The sequence below is a fragment of the Melozone crissalis genome, unplaced genomic scaffold, assembly GCF_028551555.1.
Source record: "Melozone crissalis strain CALT ecotype California unplaced genomic scaffold, PUWL_Pcris_2 ptg000156l_1, whole genome shotgun sequence".
NCBI lineage: Eukaryota > Metazoa > Chordata > Aves > Passeriformes > Passerellidae > Melozone > Melozone crissalis.
Window position 1 is genome coordinate 440,996 of NW_026535927.1, and position 20,753 is coordinate 461,748.

At 42.7% G+C, this 20,753-nt stretch overlaps 1 protein-coding gene across 1 annotated transcript in view; it reads right to left on the reverse strand.

Moving 5' to 3' along the window:
• Positions 1-20,570, reverse strand: part of LOC128948758 (mastermind-like protein 3) — a 29,020-nt gene extending 8,450 nt beyond the window's left edge. The window contains exons 1-2 of the mRNA XM_054293520.1: positions 20,553-20,570; positions 10,396-11,868 (exon numbers count right to left, since the gene is read on the reverse strand). Coding sequence (XP_054149495.1) covers positions 10,396-11,868; positions 20,553-20,570 — 1,491 coding nt within the window. The remainder of the gene's footprint in view (positions 1-10,395; positions 11,869-20,552) is intronic.
• Positions 20,571-20,753: the final 183 nt, after the last annotated feature.

The following is a 20,753-nucleotide window of genomic DNA, read 5'->3' on the forward strand; positions in this document are numbered from 1 at the left end:
AGGGACACTCAACAGCATGAAATAATCCCCTTCCATTTACAAAAGAAGCTCCCAGTCTCTGAGTTTTGAACTATTAGTGATCCATCACTTGCAACAAAACCCAACATGGATACTCTGCGAACAGCCTTGATTTAAAATATTTGCTATTGACTGTGTGCAGGAATGACTGACTGTGCTCTGGCTTCCAGGGACACCAGCAAAAACAAGAGGGGATTGTGTAAGTTTTTTGGTTTAAGTACTTAAATCAGTTTCCTCTTTTCCCCCATAACACATTATTCTAAGCAAGAGGATATAACTCTGCTTGCAGGAGGAAAACAAGAAGCAGATGATACAACAAAAAAGCAGAGACAGATATGCACAGAGGCCAATTAATTTTTTTTTTAATTTGAATGCAAAATGCAAAGAGAAATGACACTAAACACCTAAGCTTCCTTCTAAAGTAATGAATAAGCCCAAAAATCTTTCAGAAAGATTGTATTAAAAAAATCTGACGTGCCTTTTAATTAGATAAAGGAGTTCAACTTTGTAGTGACTGGAATACAGCTTAACATAACATAGATTTTGTACTTGGATCCAGATACTATGACAGAAAATATTTGATAGCAAATAGAAAAAAATACAACAGGTCCCCATTCCTGAACAATAATGATAGAAAATATGTGCATAGGATTTGAAGAACAACATCAACAAATTCTATAAATCCTTGCCTATTTTCTGCAACTGAGTCAGGACACTTTCCAAAATAAGCCTGAAAAAATTTTTTAACTTTTTAATCATGTGTTGCCTTTAGACATTTTAAATTTGTGTTTTTCTCTTATACCCAAATACCTCGTTTGAGGGAAAGCAAAAGTAAACATAAAAAAGAAATTGAATGAGCATGGTAAAAAGTCAGTGCTATAATCTTTTTTGTTGATACTGGGAACATTTTGCCACTTTAAAAATAAAGCCTAACTGAATGCTGCTAAGGCATCCAAAACTGCACCAAAAAATTATGGTCCTACCCTATTAATTTCTGTTTTCCAATGACTGCTGCTGATATAATGTATTGGAAGACATGACCTACTTCCTGTGTTTTCAGAGAATACAAATAAGGAAGATCTCATTGCTAAATATATTTTAAAACCAGAAGAAAGAGAGGGGAGTCACAAGAAGTAGGGCAGAGAGGTGGGCTTGAGGGAGACAGAGGTATTTTGCCAGAGAACACAGAACATTCCTGGTTTTCCCTACTGATCATGACTTTGTTTTTAACAGGGGCACAGCATTTATGTAAATGCCAAGCCTCTGGCAAATAAAACAATGGCATCATGTGTAGTCCCCTCCCTGGAAGAAGAAGAACATGTCTTTGCACAGTGCTTGGCCACCTGAAGCTGCTCCAAACTCTGCTGGCCAGGGGCTCAAGGGAGCCACGGCTGCACCCCAAGCCTTGGGATTCTCTTCTGTCATTAAAGGATATCAAACTTGTGTCAGCACAGGTGGCTCTTGAGCACACCTGAGGCTTGGTTTGCTGTAGGTTAGCTCCTGGGGTCCCCATGGGAAAAGGCTCCAAAACATCCCTTGGGTACCACTGCTGCTGCCTCTGCTCTGAAAGTCAGCACTTATTCCCCAGTTTAAAAGCCCCACAGCTCTGAAGCAGTGAATGAGCTGTTTCTGCAGTAAGAGACATGAACTTCTCAGAACTAATTATCAGAGGGAGTACACACCTTCTTCACCAATCCATCTAAACACTCGAGCTTTACTAAATGCACTCTGTTCCCTGGCCAAACTACGTGGGTCTGATTTTCCTGCACAGGATGAGGTAGGATCTTGCTGCTACCAAAGCTGAAAGCCCCAAATGCAACATGGCTAAGAACTGAATTGCCCTGTTTCCAGAGCTCCACATGCTAATTCTCTGCTAAGCCAAAGCATGGGGCTTTGATTTCCTAACCTCAGAATGTTATCTGGCTCTGGTGTAGGATTACCATTAGCTCTGTACATCTGTCCTTACAGTAGGGTCACTGTCACACCATATGTCACTTGAACAACCTTTATTTTTTCTAGATTTTTGTCTCTTTTAAATCAGTGTTCATCTGGAAGAGCCTGGATTCCCTTGGCTTTCAAAATCTGCTTTGCATTGCTAATGCATGAAGCTGTAGGCAAAGTTGCATTAGTGAGACAGAGAAAGGCACAGAGAGAGATACTAAAAGCCTGCCAAGACACAATGTTTTAATGTTGCTCTTCTCTTTAATACTCACAAAACAAAACTCCAACCGCCCAAACAAAACATCAGAGCAGGTTTATTCCATTTCCATTTACCAAACTAATGACCACATTTTTTTTTCTAAAGTGCTTCTGCATAAGTTCATTATCCAGTGAATATTCCTGACTTGCAGCAGTGTAACAAGAGAGAGTCTGACCTGGAAAGAGCAGGTCAGGCTCCACATGGAAGCCATCACAGGGTGGCAAGTCACAGCCTCAGTACATGCAAGGTATGCCAGTCTTTTGACACAGGAGGAAAAAACTCCTGCAAAATTCATGGACAATTAGTTCTCCCTCTCCCCTCTCTAGTTCTGTGGTAAGAGAAAGGATCATCAGCCTCTAGATTGTCAGTCTCTCAGAGGAACAACAAAAGGAAGGAATCAGGGGATCTGGAGGGAGAAATTAAAGGGGTCTTCCAAGAGCCAGCCTTGTGGAACATGATGAGGATTTTGTACTTCCAGAGGCCCTTTGATCCCAAAGGAACTCAAACACCTCTCTAAATGACATCCTGATCTCACATCAGTAAAAGGGAGCAAAGAAAACCATGTCCATGCAGGTGGCCATAGGATAGCTCCTGTGCTGGAAGGAGCACAGGAACACCTACAGGGCTTTAATAAACCTGGACCCAACCATGTACCACAGACCTGTGCAAGGCAGTGCAGGGGAAAAGGAGATTACCAGAACACAGGGAGAGCAGCAGGAAAGAGAAGAGCCATCCATAGCTTGCTTCAAAGGGGAAAGACATCAACTCAAACCACATCTATAAGAAGCAAATGGAAACACTCCTCAGCTACTCAGAAACAAAAGCAAGACCTGAAGAATTGAACTGAAGCTGGGAGGAAGATCCAGGGCACACTCCTGTTGTAGACAAAGACAACAGGGCTTTTCCTTCCAGCTTAAGAATGAGCAAGTCACAGCAGAGCTCAGACTCAAGATGAAGACACTGAACAGCCTGTCTCTCTCTGAAAACCACAAAGGTTCCCTGCCTCACTTCTATGCCTCACCGTTGACTGCTTTTCCAATGGAAAAGTTCACCATGGAGTGCAGACAAAAGAGCAGCATTAGCTACATCCTTCCCAGGGTACCCAGTGGATTAAAGGTGCTCTTGCAGCTCAGGCTCAAGCTGGTCAGATCAAAAGCTTCATTGGAGAGCTCATGCAAAGAGTTTTCAAACAAATTCAGCTACACTCAGATGCAAGGATACATCAAGTATAATCTGTTATTGTTCCACCAAGAGTAAATCCTCACCTAAGCCTCAATTGATAAAAATTAGTCTAAACTATTCATCCTCTTGTGCCCCTTGTATTTCCTATCTCCTTGCAGTCTGGGGCTTCCAGGTGTGACTGTGATCTTCCCCATGATGGGATGGTAAGATTCAAATGACAGAGGAAGAGACTACAGGTTGACCTCATTGTCAGATAAAATCCATTATGTGTGATTAAAACTTTACAAAATGCAGTCACATTAAAAATTACTATCATGAAGTGCACCATGATTTACTGACTAAATGAATGAGAAATTTATCTGAATAAAATAGTCTTAGCCCTCCTGCATTGACAATGCATGATAAATTGCTGATTGTGAGAAGATCATTGCTTGCTGTTGGATGACTTACACACATTGATTTTTCCTAACAACGCTAATTATCATAATAGTTTCTCCACATATATTACATAAAGTTTCCTCTCAGCAAGCAAAAATTATTTCAGGTCTTTGAGTCCCAAATTGCAAAGAATAAAGATGGAGAAAGGAAGGATTTACAAACTATCTCCTTGCCTTTTATTATGCAGATCAAAGGTCCAACCCACTGGATCTTACTTCATCTTGAAGAGATGGGAACAACATTCAAGAAAGCACAGGCATTGTGCAATGAAGCTGTGATCACAGTGGGTTGTTTTCTGCAAAGTTATGATCTAATTTTGTGAGGCCAAAAAAAGTCTTTGAGAAAGGAGAATGCAATTCCAAAGAACAAGGGGAAAAACCCCCACAATTTCTCCAATTTCATTAAGATGCACAGGGGCAAACAGTGCAGTCCTTATGTAAGTGCTCCCATTGACTAAGGTTGTGTAGGTGAGAAATCTCTCACTAAGTTGAAAAGGAAAAGCACAGTCTATTAATAGGAAATTAAAAGTGGTGGAATAGATAAGAAAAATGGAGGAGAGAGAAAGAGAGACCAGGTATTGTATTCTCAATTAACTGAAAATCAATCACACTGACACCCAGAGCTTCACCCACTGCAGACACACAAGCTTTTTGGTACATACAGTTTCCCCATTGTGTTCCTTTTACCTGGGGGATGTGAGCAGGTGCTTGGGGAACCACAGAAATTATTCTCCTTGATTCTGGACTAGCAACCCCCACGGAGTCAGATGGATAAAGTGAATGCATCTTCAGACTGACCACATACACTAAATTTTACAATACATCCATGTACACTGTGTAGTTTGTGATACACATAGTAATTATGCCAGAAATGTCTTAAAAGGCTTTAAATATTTCTGTTCTATGCACGTCTGTGAGAACAGTGAAGTTGTCTTCAAGTGATGGGACCAGTTTCACATGATATGGGGGGTTTGAAAGTTACTCTCCCAAAAAAATCACTTAAAATTGCTTTTCCATCTGCAAGGCTGCAAGGGTTTGTAACCCTAATTTACTGCATTCTCCTGCCATAGACAAATCCCCTAGGGTGTGCATGTCCTATGCCACTTAACAATAGAACATTCCTACCTGTTTTGTTTTGTTTCAGCCATCTGTGATAAGGGCACACTGCAAATAATCTCAATCCAGTGAAGCTGTTCCATAGTCTGGAACGCTGCAATTCTGGTTGAGATGGATTAGCAGTCAGACTGCAGATGTAGAGGCCAAATTCATCTCATGGATGGTGCTGCAACATTAGTGAGATTATAGCTGAGATTCCCCAGTTCTTCACCTGTCCCATGACTGGTTAAAAAACCATTTACTATGACAACAAATATTTCATACTATTTCCATCTGCCAGAGGTATACAGACCACAGAAAGCCATGGTGTCTGCAGTAATTTCCTGTGAGCTGTGACAACACCAGAAAAAGGTCCTGTGCTATTAAAGGGGTAAGGAGGGGAAGTAGAGAGATAAAAGCTGGATGAGGGGAAACAGGAGGTAAACTTCAGCAGGGAACTTAGACAGAGAGAAAGAAAAATGCCTTATGGAGTAGTGGGAGAGAGAAAAGAAGCAGACAAATAATATAGGACAGATTGAAACAAAAAAAACCAACAAAAACAAAAAATCCCCCCAACCTGCTGGATTCAGAGGGAAATAAATACACACTGGAAAAATAATTCCCTGGAAAGTGCATGCTGGGCAGTCTCAGGAATCTTGCTTTCTCTAGGCAATACTATGTACAAAAATGATTTTAAAAGTCAGATGCTTTTGAGGATGTTTACTCTTCAAGGAATGTCATGTCACAAAAGGAGGAGTCATCTCAGGACAGACCTTACACTCTCTCTAGGTAGACACTTTCAAATTTTTTTCTTTCTATTTTTCAAAGACACAGACTTTTCTCCAGTTTCTCCAAACAAAAGGCATTTCACATGTTTACCTGTTTCTCAAACCAGATTTTAACCAGAAGTGAGAGATCTGACAGAACAGATTCAACAGAAGGGTACTGGCATGAGCCAAAGACTAAGCCTCTGGAGTGAGTAATCAGCTTTAACACTGCCCAAGTGTGAAACAGAAGCGAAAAGGAGACAGAGGAAATGCAATTTTGTGACAATGCTGCTAAAGTTGGCCTTGCTTTCTCATGAGGTACTTGGTCCTCTCCGGGCAGCTCCTCTCTTACTGTCCAGGAAGAGCTGCTAACAAGCTCCCACCGGGTGTAAATGAGGACTAAGCCCCTGTCTGGGAGATGTGCTGCCACAGAATGGGTGGCTTTGTCCCAGTGTGTAAGATATGCTTGCAGGCTAAGGCACACAAAATGTTCCTCTCACACATGAAAAAGGGGCTGAGTGTGAGTGGGAGGACTCCAGAATGCAACAACAGAACAAAGAATACAGGGAGCAGCTGATCTGCTCCCCTCCTTATTAACAAGTTTGGCTGTGGCAGACAACACTGAGCTGGTGAGCATTAACATAGAGAGGGCAAGCTTCCCATTGCCCATGAGGAATGAAATCTTTGCTGAGAGAGCAGAAGCCACGTTCTTCAGCAAATTAGATGCATCAGCTGGGGTTTGGCAGAACCTCCTGAGCAAAGGACTCCAAATCTGCACTTAACCACTCACTTGGACAGTCTTTCAAGAGATCTTGAGTGTTCCTACTATGGACACTCACACGTTGCAACGTTAGGAAATCTTTCTGCAGGGAACACACATACCGATAACCTAATGCTTCTATGTGGCATAAGGCTTGACTATTTAGAAATGTTTTGGAAAGCATCAGAAATAGGACCCACAAAGATAAAATGAAAGACAAAATACGAAGTCAGAGATGTGAGGTACACCTTGGTGGTGATGTGGAACATCCTAGCCATGCCGGGAGTACAGACTGACCATCAGAGAGCACTCCTTCACACAGACACAGGTCAGGTGCATGCTGAGCTCAGAGCAGCTGGAATGGGCTATGAGATTGGAAAGCTAAAACTGATGATGCTAACTTGCGCTTTCAGGAAAAAAATGGCACAAAAAACCACCAGGAAAGGGTAGCACTCTATGTAAAAATATGCTGCTACTGGCTATAGACTTTTCAAAACCACAGTGCTTCACAACTGCAGTTGTAATGAATAAAACTGAAGGAGAGTTGATTGGCACACACTGAATCATTAAACTATTGGATCTTACTAAATAACAGGACAAACTGCTCTTTATGTAGCAACCTAGATCATGTAGGAAGGAAAAGAAGTAAAACAGAGGACATTTAATATACATTTTGTGCAGTCAGTAATACAAAATATCTGCTTCTAAAAATAACACAAAACATTTTCTTTACAGATGTGAATAATACACACTGTAAGTCTTCATGAAACTTGACAAGGAAAAAATCACACAACGCTGTATTTTTATAAATCTTAAACAAATGGAGAAGTTTCTATGAATCAAAGAGTTACCACTTCAACTGTGTTTTATAAAGTGGAAAAGACCAGTTATTCTGACACATTCTCTAGCCAAGCAATGGAACAACTGGTTTCAGCTCTCTACCAGCAGTAACTTGGAGGATTTAGCAGTATTCACTTTGGCATGCAAAACCAGACTGAGCAGATGATGCATCTTGATTGCATAAGATTAAAACAAAGGGCAGATAATTAAATATGAAATATGCTTGCAGGATGGTGTCATTTCTCTCCTTCATTCGCATCTCTACAATTTTAAACAAAATAACTAGTGGTTTCATTAGGAAACAATTGCAGCATTCTCACAGTCCCATGCAGGCAAATAGCTGCAGTCTAGTTTTACTGTTCTTACACCCACAGAGAATTCTGTTTTGTTTTGACCTCTCATTACTTTCCCTCACACACTTGGCTCCAAACATCAAATTTTGCCTCAGCCATTCAACAGTTATTCCTTTGGGCTGGTTTTTTTTCTTACCATTATGCATTCATATAGAACAGCTGGAACTAAGAAAAAGCACAGTTAATTATTTCTAAATTTCCCAAAGAAAACCTTTTTACTTTTCTTCAGTTTGAAATTACTTTTTGGTTTGAGGAAGAAGAGAAAAATTGCCTCACATAAAACCTTGCATAGATCTCAAAAACTTAATGGAACATTTTAGCTTAAAAAACAGTGTAATTTTTGAGAAGGAGGTGGGTTCAGGTTTTCTCCCTTTTATTTCTAAAATAATATAAAAAGTCTAAACAAAGCGATTGTTGTGTCTTGAGGGGGGAACTGATTTCTTTTATTATGACATGAGAACCACAAGAGAAGAGAATCTCTATCCCTCAAATACCAAGCAAATCTGTGCAAATCTACTTGCTGGGTTAGCCTATGAGCCCCAGCCAAGTAAGAATGGAAGAACCACCCAGAAAAAAACAAGACCAAAAACGGGCAACACCTGCCACATGCTCACAAACTAACAAATGGTTTTGGGGCAGATCAGGGGACATGGAGCAAGGTAGAGAGCAGGGAATTCTGAGTCTGACCAAGGGGAGAACAGTCAGGTATGAGGTAATATTGGTAGGAAAGAGTCTTGGTAAGGTAGACAAGTCAGGACCGACCATGAGGTTTTTTGGATATCGACGAGTCAGAATCTGCCTCTGGATTTAACACTCCGCTCCAGAAAAAAAATCCCATCAAAATTACCTTCAGGGCACCTCTGAAAAAATCCCTGACTCAAACAAACTATCCCTGACTATAACAAACTATGTATGGCTCTGCCCTAAGCTTCTTCTTTATAAGTCACAGAAATGACTTAATATCTGGACTTGTTTATGAAAGAATATCTAATTCTATCCAAATATCCAGTTTTTCCTACACTTATAAGAAAAAAGGAACTGAATGAGATTAGATAAATGAAACCTTGGCTATCCATTCATATTGTGGAATTGCAGAGAGATATTAACATGAATTTCTCAACTTATGAAATGGAGGAGATGGCATTAACTCTTCCACACAGGCAGGTCATCCTCTCAGCTCTTTGATGGGTCTTTGAGTTCAGCAGATTTAACAAAAGCAAAGGCAAGAAACAATAAAGCATTGGCAGCATGACCAAGCATCCTCCGCCTCTTAGTTACAAAATGACAAACCTGTAGCTACAATTACAGTCTAAGTCATTATTGCAATATTTCTCTAGATAAGCCTTTTCCAAAAGAAGAGGCTTTAGATCACCTATGTCTAATAAAATAGGCAAGCAGAATTAATATAAAAATATGAACCTTTGAGCTGTCACCATACATCCTGAACCAAAACCACGAGGCAGATGAACATTTCTTTTTGTTTTGCAGTTAACTTTAAATAATATGTGATGTGGTCTGACCTGGTAAAGCTCCTACTTCTCCTTATTGGTTGATCCCCAAACTCCATAAGCTGAAGGAATAACAAAATTTGCTGTATTTCTACATGCATTACAGTGTGAGTCACAGCTAAACCATGCTCAGAATGAAGTATTCCCTGTAGGTGGTGTGTAAACAGCTAATTTGGTGAAAAGATGTTATGCTAAAATGATCAACCATCAATTCTATGAGTGTATTGTACACTATTGGTGTATATCAGATTTCTTGACCTGTTTTGGTGGCACATAACTTCTGCAAAGACATCACTTTGAGAATTGATTATTAACTTTAATCCATTTTAAAACTCTCAATACAACATTTAGAAAATTTGTTCTTGAACCTTTCCATGGGCAGATCTTTACAGGGGCTGCACAGCTAGGAACACCCTGCTGACCGAGGAGGTGATAGGGCATTGATATAAGCAATATTCCAACTGGTTATTAACTCATTACAAAGTATTCCCCACGCCTGGCAACTGCTGCACCAGAGCTTAGCATGGAATACACGAGACAGTGATGCCAGGGCTCTGAAGCCAACATGGCTTTAGCCTCTTGCTGAAAGACAAAATACTTGGGGTTGCTAACGACTACTTGAAAGTCCCAGAATAAACCATCTCATCATCATGGCCCAAGCACCACTAAAAGCATTCTGTTGTTCTTACTTTTTCCAGTTAAAACCAAAAGCACTCAGAACCCAAAATATTTTTCCTTTGCTCCCAGAGCCAAAATGCCAAAAATGCTGTTTAGAGGTAGCTTGATCTCTACCCCAAGAAGAAGGGACCAGCTGCTCCATCTTTTTTTCACAATGCTCGCTACACTGTGGTGAACTAAGCCATGCAGTGGTTTGGGATCCACAACCACCAAGTCTTGCATTACAAAAAAAAGGAAATAAACCCTCCAAGGAAGAATGACTTCTAACTCAAAATTTCCCAGAGTGGCCCCAAGCACTCATCAGAAGAGACACAGGGAGAGAGCACTGAATTAACAACTGAAGCATAGTGCAACATAATTTCAGTTCTTAAAATAATCAGGCTGCAATACCACATGAAAAATCCAAGAAGCATCTGCAATGACATTCCATATTTTCCAGGAGAAAGAGGAGACAAATGGAGGAGACTGCACAAAGAGGTGTCAGACTCTGTATTAGCAACACAAGAGGCCCACTGTACAAAGCCCTTGTATCAGCCTCTGGTTGTGCACTCACTTACCTGACCAAGGGCAGGGAGTGCTGCATATCCCACGGGCTGATTTATCATTCCTTTCTGCTTCATGATGAGCATGCGTTTCTGCTCCTCGCTCAGGTGTGCCACGTGGGCTGGCACCTGGGCCTGCTGGGCCTGCTGCTGCTGCTGGATGTAGGGCACCATGGTGTTCTTCCCGGGGTTTGCCATTGCCGGGGCCATCATCTGACCCAGCTCAGTGCTGAAATGGGTCAGAGGTTTGGTGTTGCCATAAGAAAGCAGATTGGGCTGCTTGCCCAAGGAGTTTGTGACCAAATTATTTGGCTGCTGACTGATCATGTTCATATGATTTTGAGGGAGGTAGTTATTGATTGTGGTCTTCTGGGGGTTGTTTGCCATAGGAGGCACTACAGGGTTTTGGTTGTTAAAGGCTTGAGAATACATCATTGGGCTATTTGGTTTGTCTGCACTGAAGGGTGCTCCGTAGGGACTGGATGGAGGCCCCCCTGGTGACCAGCTTGAGGGCTGATTTGGGTGCTGCTGCTTCTGCTGCATGAGCTTGGCCCTTTGCTGCTGCTGGGCTGCCATCTGCTTGAGCTGCTCGGCTGGGGACAGGTCAGCGCTGGGGCCAGGCCCTGAGCCCGCCACGGCCGAGGCCGCGCTCATCAGGAAGCCATTCCCGGAGCGCCCCTGCGTTTGTCCGGGAGTGTGGGCCTGGCCGGGGGTCTGAGGGGACTGCACCACACAATTTGCTGGAGAGCCAGCAGGGACTGGGGCCAGCGGCGCGCTGGATGCTGAGGCAACGCTGGAGCCTGAGGAGATGTTGGAAAATGGAGGACCGGAAGAAGATGGTCTGACCTGGGGAGATCCCAATGGGACATGAGTGAATGGAGAATGGGATGGATCACTTTTCACGCTCGCGCTCTCCTGAGTCTCTGTGGCAGGCCTGGGATATTCAGGCTCCTTCTTCTCTTCAAAGTCTTCATTGAACAAATCCTGTATATCATCTTCTGGGACGGTGTTCGCCAGCTCGTCTATGAGCTCCTGCCACTCCTGATCATTTAGGTTAATGTCTGAGAAGAGCTTGTTCTGATTGGAAAGAGATGTTTCAGAAGTGTCTATGCAGTTGGAGTCATCCAGGGGCTCTTGCTTTAGCTCCTTGTTGTGCAGGATGTTAAAACCATCATCCAGCTCGCTGCAGCCGTTAACAGGGAGCTTTATCTCAGAAAGCCCACCGTTTTCACCCAAGTCTTCCAGACTACTCCTGTGAGTTCCACTGTTCTGCAGGAGCACAGGAGCTTTCATGTCAAGCTGGTGAAGAGGAGAAACAGCAGGCAAAGGCAGATTAATGGGCAAGCTGTTGATTGCCTCAATGCCTGGCCCATCCTTGCGTGTCCGCTTGCTGGTTGGAGAAAAGCCCCCATCGCAAACTCCATTCTGCTGCTCTCCATTGAGAGGTGAACGTGCGCCTTCCAACTTCCTTTTGACTGTCTCTTGAAGCTTAAAGAAAACAAGAGGAAAGGAAAAAATTAACCATTTGCAGACGCAAAAGAAGTGCTCATGGGCACTGTGACAAGAGGCTCCTCATCAAGCCAGTGACAATAAGTTTCAAAACTGGTTAGGAGGTTTCTCTGATTTCATTCTTATGCCTCGATCACTTTGAAAACACAGTCTAAAAACCCCCCAACAACCAAACACTTCCCACTGTCCCAAACCAAACCTTCCTTTGACTAGGAAAGCAGAACTGTAAAATATGTCTGTGCTTTCCAAGCTGAATCTGTGCTAGCTTCCAAGAAATTTAGGGAGCAAGTTGACTAATTTGACATTTTAGTGCCTAATACAGGGATAAGATTTAAACAGTGTGCCTAACACAGTGAGGAGTCTTAAAATGGAATTTTAAAAAAGAGAAAAAAGGAATCACTAAAACTTACTAGTCACTCCAAATTTTTTTGTTGTTGTTGGAAGTTTCTAGAAGCTTCTTAAAAAAGTAACTGCAATATAATTGATTGACTACTTATATTGAAATGTGTTGTTGACAAAAAAAAAATTGCATAGTTTCATTTGCTTAGCCCTATGTTCTTGGCTAACACATTGAGAATCACTTTTAAGGGAGAAAAAAAAAATCCACCCTAGAAAACAGAAGGTGCTTTGCATAACTTTAACTCAATCAAATAATGAAAAAAAAAAAAGGAATCAACTATGTGACTATGTGCTAAGGGCTAACATAAAACATAAATAGCTAACAGAAATAATGGCCAGGCAAGTCTACAGAAAAGCAAATAAATTGGAATATAGGAATTTTATAAAAAAATAGTGTATTAACATCAGTTTTGAATCTGGTTGTAGAAGCATAGCAAAGAACTGCAGCAAGCAGCAGTCCTCCCCACTCACACCCAAGCAGAGTCCTTTACTTATGTACCAGGCTAAAAAAGCGTCTCTCTTCACTAAGGCAAAAAACAATAGTGGGGAGGGGAGGAAGCAAAGAGGTCACAGCTCCAGCAAACGCCTTCAGGACACGCTTGCATCCTTGATACTAGAACAATAGAAGACAAAATACTGAAAGATTTTATCAGTTTTTAAAGTATTCTTACTGGTAGGAAAGTCCCAGATATGCAACTCCCACCCCTTCCCTAACCTAGAGGTCCTCAACCTTCTTTCTTCTCATAATCCAGATCTCATTTATTTCTCCCCTCCCAGAGGGCTGGTCCCCCTTTCATCCCATGCATAAGATGGGCAAGCAAACCCGTATCTTGCCCGGGTTCTGGGAAGGCTGTGCCCTTCTCTTGCCCCTCTTTCATCACACAGTGCAGAGGGATGTGGCCAGCACAGGCATTGCTGCAGCCACAGCTCAGCGTGCATGGGACACCAAGCTACTGTGAGGCTGCTCTTTTGCAGAGAGCCAGGCAGAAAGACAGTGCCATGAGCCTAAGCAGACCATCAACTCCTTGATTTTCACTGGAGCAGATCAGCTTTTTAATGTGGGAAGTCACTGTTGGCATAAGTGGCCAAGACTTTACTGCCTGTTCCACCCTGCACAAAGCCAGTGTGTGCCAAGCCTCCTGCAGGCAGAAATTCCTCCCCTTTGTGCTTCTGTGGTGCCACACAGACCAGCTGCCCTGTAACCACAGCCTCTGCCCCATGGCTGGGCTCCCCTCTCCAGTGTCTGGTCTCAAAACCCTGAATTTGGAGAGGTGTGGATGCTCATCTTGGAGATGAGAAGGTTCTGGGCAGACCTTTATAGCACCTTCCAGCACCCAGAGGGCCTACAAGAGAGCTGGAGAAGGACTTCTACAAGTGACAGGACAAGTTTGAAATGGATTCAAACTGACAGAAGGTGGGTTTAGGTTAGATATTAGTAAGAAATTCTTCCCGGTGAGGATGGTGAGGTGTTGGCACAGGTTGGTCAGTTGATGTAATGGGTTAAAATAGCATATTTATGTAAATGTAAAAATAGTATACTTAAATACTGCCCTTAATGGGCCCCTCCCACAATTTACAGCTGAAATCACCCATTTCAGCTCCTAAGCCATCACACTGCAAAGTCCCTATTGCCACAGCAGAAAAACTGCATTCCCCCAACAGCAAGTGACTCAAGAGTGAGCCCAATGGGAATGCTCAGGCAAAACCAGGATTTGAAGAAATGTTCAAAATGTGTCATGGCCCTTTACCCCAACTTCATATTGATCAGTGCTGGGATAAAGTAAGAACAGGACATGGTGGCAGGCTTCTCATCATGAAGTAAAGTTCTATAAGGAAAATATGGGGGAAAAAATTCCCTAATGACAAGGCAGGGACCAGTGAGAGTGATTATCTCCTGAGGAATACAAGTGAACTGACTCCATACATTTTGCAAGTTTGAATGAATACTCTACAAAAATATTGGTGAGAGTGATATGCTTTAACATGGTTTCACACTTCCAGGTTTTAAAACATTTACCATTTTATCCTGAATCTATCACCTTATTTGTATATGAATATACAATTTCAAAAGAATTTTCCAAAAAAATCAAAACTATCTAGTGGAAAATAACCAAATAACCAGCCCTAAAAATATCAGTTCCTAAAGTTTCATCATGTGCTGGAACTTGTATGTCCCCCTGTACAAATAGACAGTGACTTTAGCCCAGTATATAAATATTCATAATCATGTTATTATGCATTACAACAAAAAGCAGCTTGACATGAAAACTATTTTCTATGAAATATGAAACATACAGAAGTCGTGCTTTTTTGTAAAAAGAAATTAAATTAAATCTATTCTAATTTTGTTTATCCACATCGTTCTCCTTCAGAAGCTTTTGGATTTGGGGGGGCTAACAGGCACTAATATTTTTGTCTTCTTTGTTTGCTCATTGAAAAACTGTAGGTAGACAAAGACTTAATGTGAAAGGTTTGTTAGAAGGCAACATGCTGGGGAAGCCTCTTGATTCCAGCATTTTGGGGGAGTTGGGAGCCATGACAATAAATGTATCTCCTTTTTTTTGAGGTACAATGCAGAAATACTCTTATCAAATTATTTTAATGAAATATTTCCTTTTCATATCTTGATTTAATTCCCAATCACCATATGAACTCTTGAATGGTTTGGATATCCTACACTGAGCATATACTGGCAAACAGTTTACCACAATCAGGATTCCAGAGTGTCTTAGACTAAAACCCCAGCACTTCCCCTTCCCTCTATAAACACAATCCCTGAAGTAAAATAGTACCTTTTAAAGTACCCTCTCTCTCCTTCTCAGTACAAGCACACAGTTTGTGCATGTTTTATGGCATGCATTGTGAAGATATTAGCAGGAGCTGAGAGATTTAGGTCTCGGAACAGAAGATTGTTGACACATAGAATAAAAACAAAAGGAAAATATCAAAATCAAAGGAAAATATTGAAATAAAACAACCCCCTTTCAGCTTCACAAACTTTTAGCTTTATTCACACAAAATACTTGGCTGATGAATCTTCATTTCACTGCTGTTTTCTACCCCAAAGCACAAGAGGGGGAAGCAGGACTATCAGTTCTTTATAAGCCTTTGAAAAAACTCTAGTCGCAGACTGAGAAAAGGTCAGATTTTGGCAGGTTGACTTTTTAAATGGCTCTCGGTTGGAGGAGAGGCAGGGGCACAGAAACACAAACACACACCGAGCTGAAGGGTTGGGATGCAGCCCATCCTGAAACCCTGGCCAGCGCTGCTCGGACAGGCCGTGGCAGAGCCAGCAGATGCACGGCAGTGTGGGGAGGCTGTGGCAGGGCTTTCATCAGTGAGGAGAGGCTGCTGCGCTTCATCTCCCCAGCAGCAATCCATCTCTCAAAAGGAACGGGACAGAGGTGCAGTTGTTATAGCAACAGCCGGGCCCATCCTCCACCAGGAGCTGCCTTGGTGGGCGGCTGCTCCAGCCCCAGCGCACGGCAGGGACTGAGGCTGTGGCACCAGAACATCCTTTCATTGCTCCTCAAAGAACAGCACAAAAACCAGGGCGAGGCGGGGAGCCGAGAGGATAAATTCTCTCTATGCCCTGTTCACAGGGTCTGACACAGGTCCACTGCTCCTCTGAGCCCCCAGAGCAGGAGGCTGATGTCACTTTGTCACGTGTTTTTGTGTACCAGCTGCATGCAGCCACTGACTTTCCTCTGCCTAGGGCAGCTCCAGCAGCTTCAATACAAGACAAAGGCAGCAATTCTGAGAGGTTTGGTGCACTTGGCTTCCCAGCTCTGCTGGAATGTGCCCTGCTCTGGAGTTATCTTTGGGCTTTGGCTAGTTTCTCTGCTTTCCCACCAGGAGCAAAGTCCATCTCACTCAGAGGATATGCATGGTTACAAAAAACAGGGCTTATTATCTTCTCCACATGCTCTTCTGAGACTCTTTCTGTTAAAAATTGATCATTTCAGTTCTTCATGTTGAATCAGTCTGGCCCACCAGTCACCATGACCTTCAGTTCCTTTCCATGAAATGAATTTAAGTCTTGGGTCTTCCTCTAGGGTTTCTACTCTCCCTCCCAACAGTGTGACCATGTTCACAGGGGTCTTAGGATGAGGGAAGAGATGAGGATCTGACTCCATGTTTCAGAAGGCTGATTTATTATTTTATTATATATATTACATTAAAACTATACTTAAAGAATAGAAGAAAGGATTTCATCAGAAGGCTGGCTAAGAATAGAATAGGAAAGAATGATAGCAAAGGTTTGTGACTCGGCTCTCTGTCCAAGCCAGCTGACTGTGACTGGCCATTAATTACAAACATCCAACATGGGCCAATCACAGATGCACCTGTTGCATTCCATAGCAGCAGATAATGATTGTTTACATTTTGTTCCTGAGGCCTCTTGGCTTCTCAGGAGGAAAAATCCTAAGGAAAGAAATTTTCATAAAAGAGGTCTGCAACACACCAGTGTGTCTGTTCCTGAGTTTTCCCCCTCTTTCTTCTCCCTTCTTCTCCTAGAGCTTCTATAGAAAGATCTTGGTACTTCTTACCTCCAACAGGGAGTAGTTACCATGAGCTCTGCCAAACACCCCCCCCAATTCAGCAGTCTCCAGCCTGTACCCTAAAGACTGAGCAAAGTTTCCTACTTAACTTCTTGTGCTGTGCTTAAATCCTATCAACAATTCAGGAAGTGTCCCAGGGGTGGCTATGAAGTGACACTAAGCAAGTGGATTTGACATGACAGCATCTAAGATCAGTAAGGAATAATCAGCATTTCCATTTGCATGCCAGAAATTCAGCTTCAACCTTTGAAAGGATTTTTTGCATGCACCTCCTTGCTGTATCACCTCTGACACTGCCATTCAAAAGCCAATGTTGCCTGAGGTACAGCCACATCTTGTCACCAGTGTTTTAAGCCTACCAGCTCCACAGCAGCTTCCCAATGACACTTGCAGTGTCCTGCAGAGATCTGTCTCATTTAATCCTGCTTTGGCCCAATGGGGTAAACACTGGCAAAGCAGTGACCTCATTGCAGTGCCAGCACTGCTCCATTTGTGCAAGTCTCAGGAAGGTGTAAGAGCCTATAAGCTGAACTACTGAGCTGGCAGTACCTATTGCTGCCTCTCTCACCCAGCAGCTGCGATCTGCTCTCTCCGAAACTGTCCTTGCAGATGGCACGAGCTGCATTTTCAGGGTGTGTTATGAGAATTTAGTCAGGCAGCCTCCAATTGACGTGTCTGGGAGTTGTTCTGATAAGTCTTCACCCTTTCCAATCTGCTTCGTATCTGGACAGAAGAGAGGGTAATGATAAAAAGCACTCTGGAGATTATTAAAGCTGTGCCTCCCAAATTACCACAAATCAGGATTGAAAAGAAATGCAGGAACCTCTTGTGTTTTAAACTAAGAAGAAGCAAAACAGCACACCTGGTGCTGTTGCACGTGCACCACAGCTACTCAGCAGCTCTTTAAACTGTGTATGTGACACTGGAATGGTTTCCTGGGAAAAATCTTGTCCCAGTCCATCCTTGCACGAGCACAAGTTGTAGCAGGCTAGTGAATATGTTGATGGCATCCTGGCTGCCTAGCAAAGGGGTATGTTGGACATGAAAGCATTCCTGTCCTCTGCAAAGGAGGAGCAGCTCTGTGACACAGGCTCTGCTCTCCTTGTCATTAAGGCACCAGTAGCATGTGAGCTCTATTCCTGACTTCAGAACTGACAGACCAAAACCTTGTCTGACTGATGTAAGGGAAAAGCCCTTCCTATGCTTGGGGCAGGCAAATTATCTTCCAGCTGCTTGCAAAATACTGCCCTGGCACAACCTACATACATAATATATTACTGCAGACTATCCTCAGAGAAACTCTGAAGGAAGAACCAGAAGAGATGGTGAAGGCATGACAGAAATCCCCTGATGGCACCACAGATTGCCATGGACTGTGAGTTCCTACTGGATCTCTGTTACTACCAAAGCCTGTCTAGTGCATGATCTCTAGCAGAGAGACCAGGCGGACAGAAGGCTGAAAGCAGAAATGGCACAGTTGTCTTCCTGCACATTCACATCCCTGGTGTTAACTCCCAACACACATCACCTCGTGGCAACAGAGCTACGTGTTCCATAGGTGCATGAGGCAGCACCTTCCAGTTCCTCAAATCAGTGTGGGCTAAGTCATTCCAGGCATTCTTCCACATGGCTAAGTTCAAGTTCATGCTTTCTGAAGCAAAGTGTTTCATACAACTGGAAAAGGAAGGAAATGAGAGCCACATGGTCTACACACTGTACCTGTTCAAGCCCACAGATTTTAGTCACCCTCTTGAGGTAACACCATAAATGAGGCTTCCACTTGAAAATAATTTAAATATCAAATTAACAGATTTCCACAACTAACACATTAAAAGAAAAATCTTGTGAATAGGTCATACTGTGCTGCAAACAAAATGGTAAATTTAGCCTCCTTTTTCCCATCTGTTCCCTGAACAGGCAGCTTGGCCGAGGACATAAGTCAGCTGAAGATTTCCCTGCAAGGACAAATACCTTTAAAGGAGTGCAGGTTATCTAAGTACAGATTGAACAATTAATGATACAGTAAGAATTGCAAAGCAGACCCAAGATATTTCACCTGAAATAGCAGGATTTGAGATGGAATTCCTGCCTTCAGTCGTGCCTTTGACTCCTGCACGGGGTTTGCAGCATCCACACCAGGAATTCTCATCGTATTTGGGTCCATTTAAGAAGAACTAATGGCCAAATTGCTGATAATCGAATTTCAGGGTGCTCCAAATCTGTGTGCAAACATCTCCTCCTGCTGCTCCAGTGCTTCTGCCTCACTTTGTGACACTTTATTGATTTTTTTTCCCCCTTCCTTTTCTTCCTCTCTGCGTGGAAACAAATTAAAGCAGGAATTGGGATTGTAAATAGATAATGGGACGTGAATGCAGAGTAATCAGTGCCAGCCATGTACAGCCATACTAATTGTGCCAGGGGAGGGAAAGGGATAAATATTTCATGCCTGGATTCAGTGGGAAGTGAGAGAGCAAGGAAAGAAATAAAAAAGAGTTGAGAAGGCCTCACTTCAGTGCTTTTTCTTCAAAAAGAGTTTTGATGGCATTAACCCCTCCTTGTTTTGAATTAAGGAATTTTGTTTAATGTGGAGGATTTGGTGTCACACAAGGGAAAAACATCTCAGGTTTGGGATGAATCCACCCTTCAAGGATGTGCTGATCAAAACCAAATCCAGGGATGTGGGACAGGAGAAGTTGAGCCTCATTCAGGCAGCTTTGCTTCATTCTTGTCTGGTTTTTATCTCAGGCACTTGAATTACAGCTGTGAAAGGGAAATTTGGCTCTGCATAGCTAAAGATTATTCCTGAGGGGTTTGCTGCTGCAGAATAAACAATGAAATGGCCCTTGAGGGGTGAAAACATTGAATTTAAGGGTGTTGTCATAAAAACCAGCCAGGAGAACTTACTCAGGATGGGTTTGGGGCATCCCATGTTTGATCTCAGCCCCAAATCTGGGTTTGGGGCATCCCTTGTTTGATCTCAGCCCCAAATCTGTTTGTTTGAACTCAATCTTTGAGAAAGTTTCCAATTCAGTGGGTTCAGCTGCCTTGGAGTTCCCCAAGGATGGCAAAAAGCCACAGAGGATCCATTTCTGCTCCACCTCATCCTCCTGAAAGAGCTGGGAACAGGGATGGAGAGAATCCATGGAGAAATGATTGGGAACAACCTTAAATCCCAGTTTTAAATCATCCCAGAGCACTTCAGGATCCAGGCACGGGATAATCCAGGGTTTGGATTGTACTGTAGGTGGCAGAGATGCTTTAGTTATGCACTAATCACCCTGCCAGCTCATTAAGGGACTGGGAGCGCAGGGATGCCATTAATTAACGCTGCCAATTCCAGCCTGAGGTCACCTCTGGATGGGCTGGGTGGCTGAAGGGCTCTTCAGGTGCTCCATGGGCTGCCAGGTCTGCTGCTAAATAATGTTTAATAATCAAATCTGAAATATCTTCCGGATGGAACAGATTCCCAGGATCCTTTTGCCTTTGTTAAAAAAGCAGGGGGTGTTGGGATGTCAAAAAAGAATGTTGGAATGGTAAAAATGGGGTGTTGAAATGGCAATAAAAGGTGTTGGATGCCACTGAAAGGTGTTGGAATGCCAATAATGGGTGTTGAAATTGCACTAATTTTTAAATAAGTGATAATTAGGGATTAAAATTATTAACTTTCATTAGCAGGAACACAGAGAGCATTGGTGTCCTCACCATGGTGAATGTCACCATTGTGGACCTCAGTCTCAGTCTGAAGTGTTGTTCCAGTCTAAAACTTGGTTTGGGACAAAACTCAGCCAGGAATTGTGATCTGGAGTTAAAAATGAAGCAAACAACATCATGTTTTAAAAGGAAATAAAATTATGAACAAATATGAAGGGCTGCTGCTGGGTTCTGGAGTTGTTCATTTGTGAT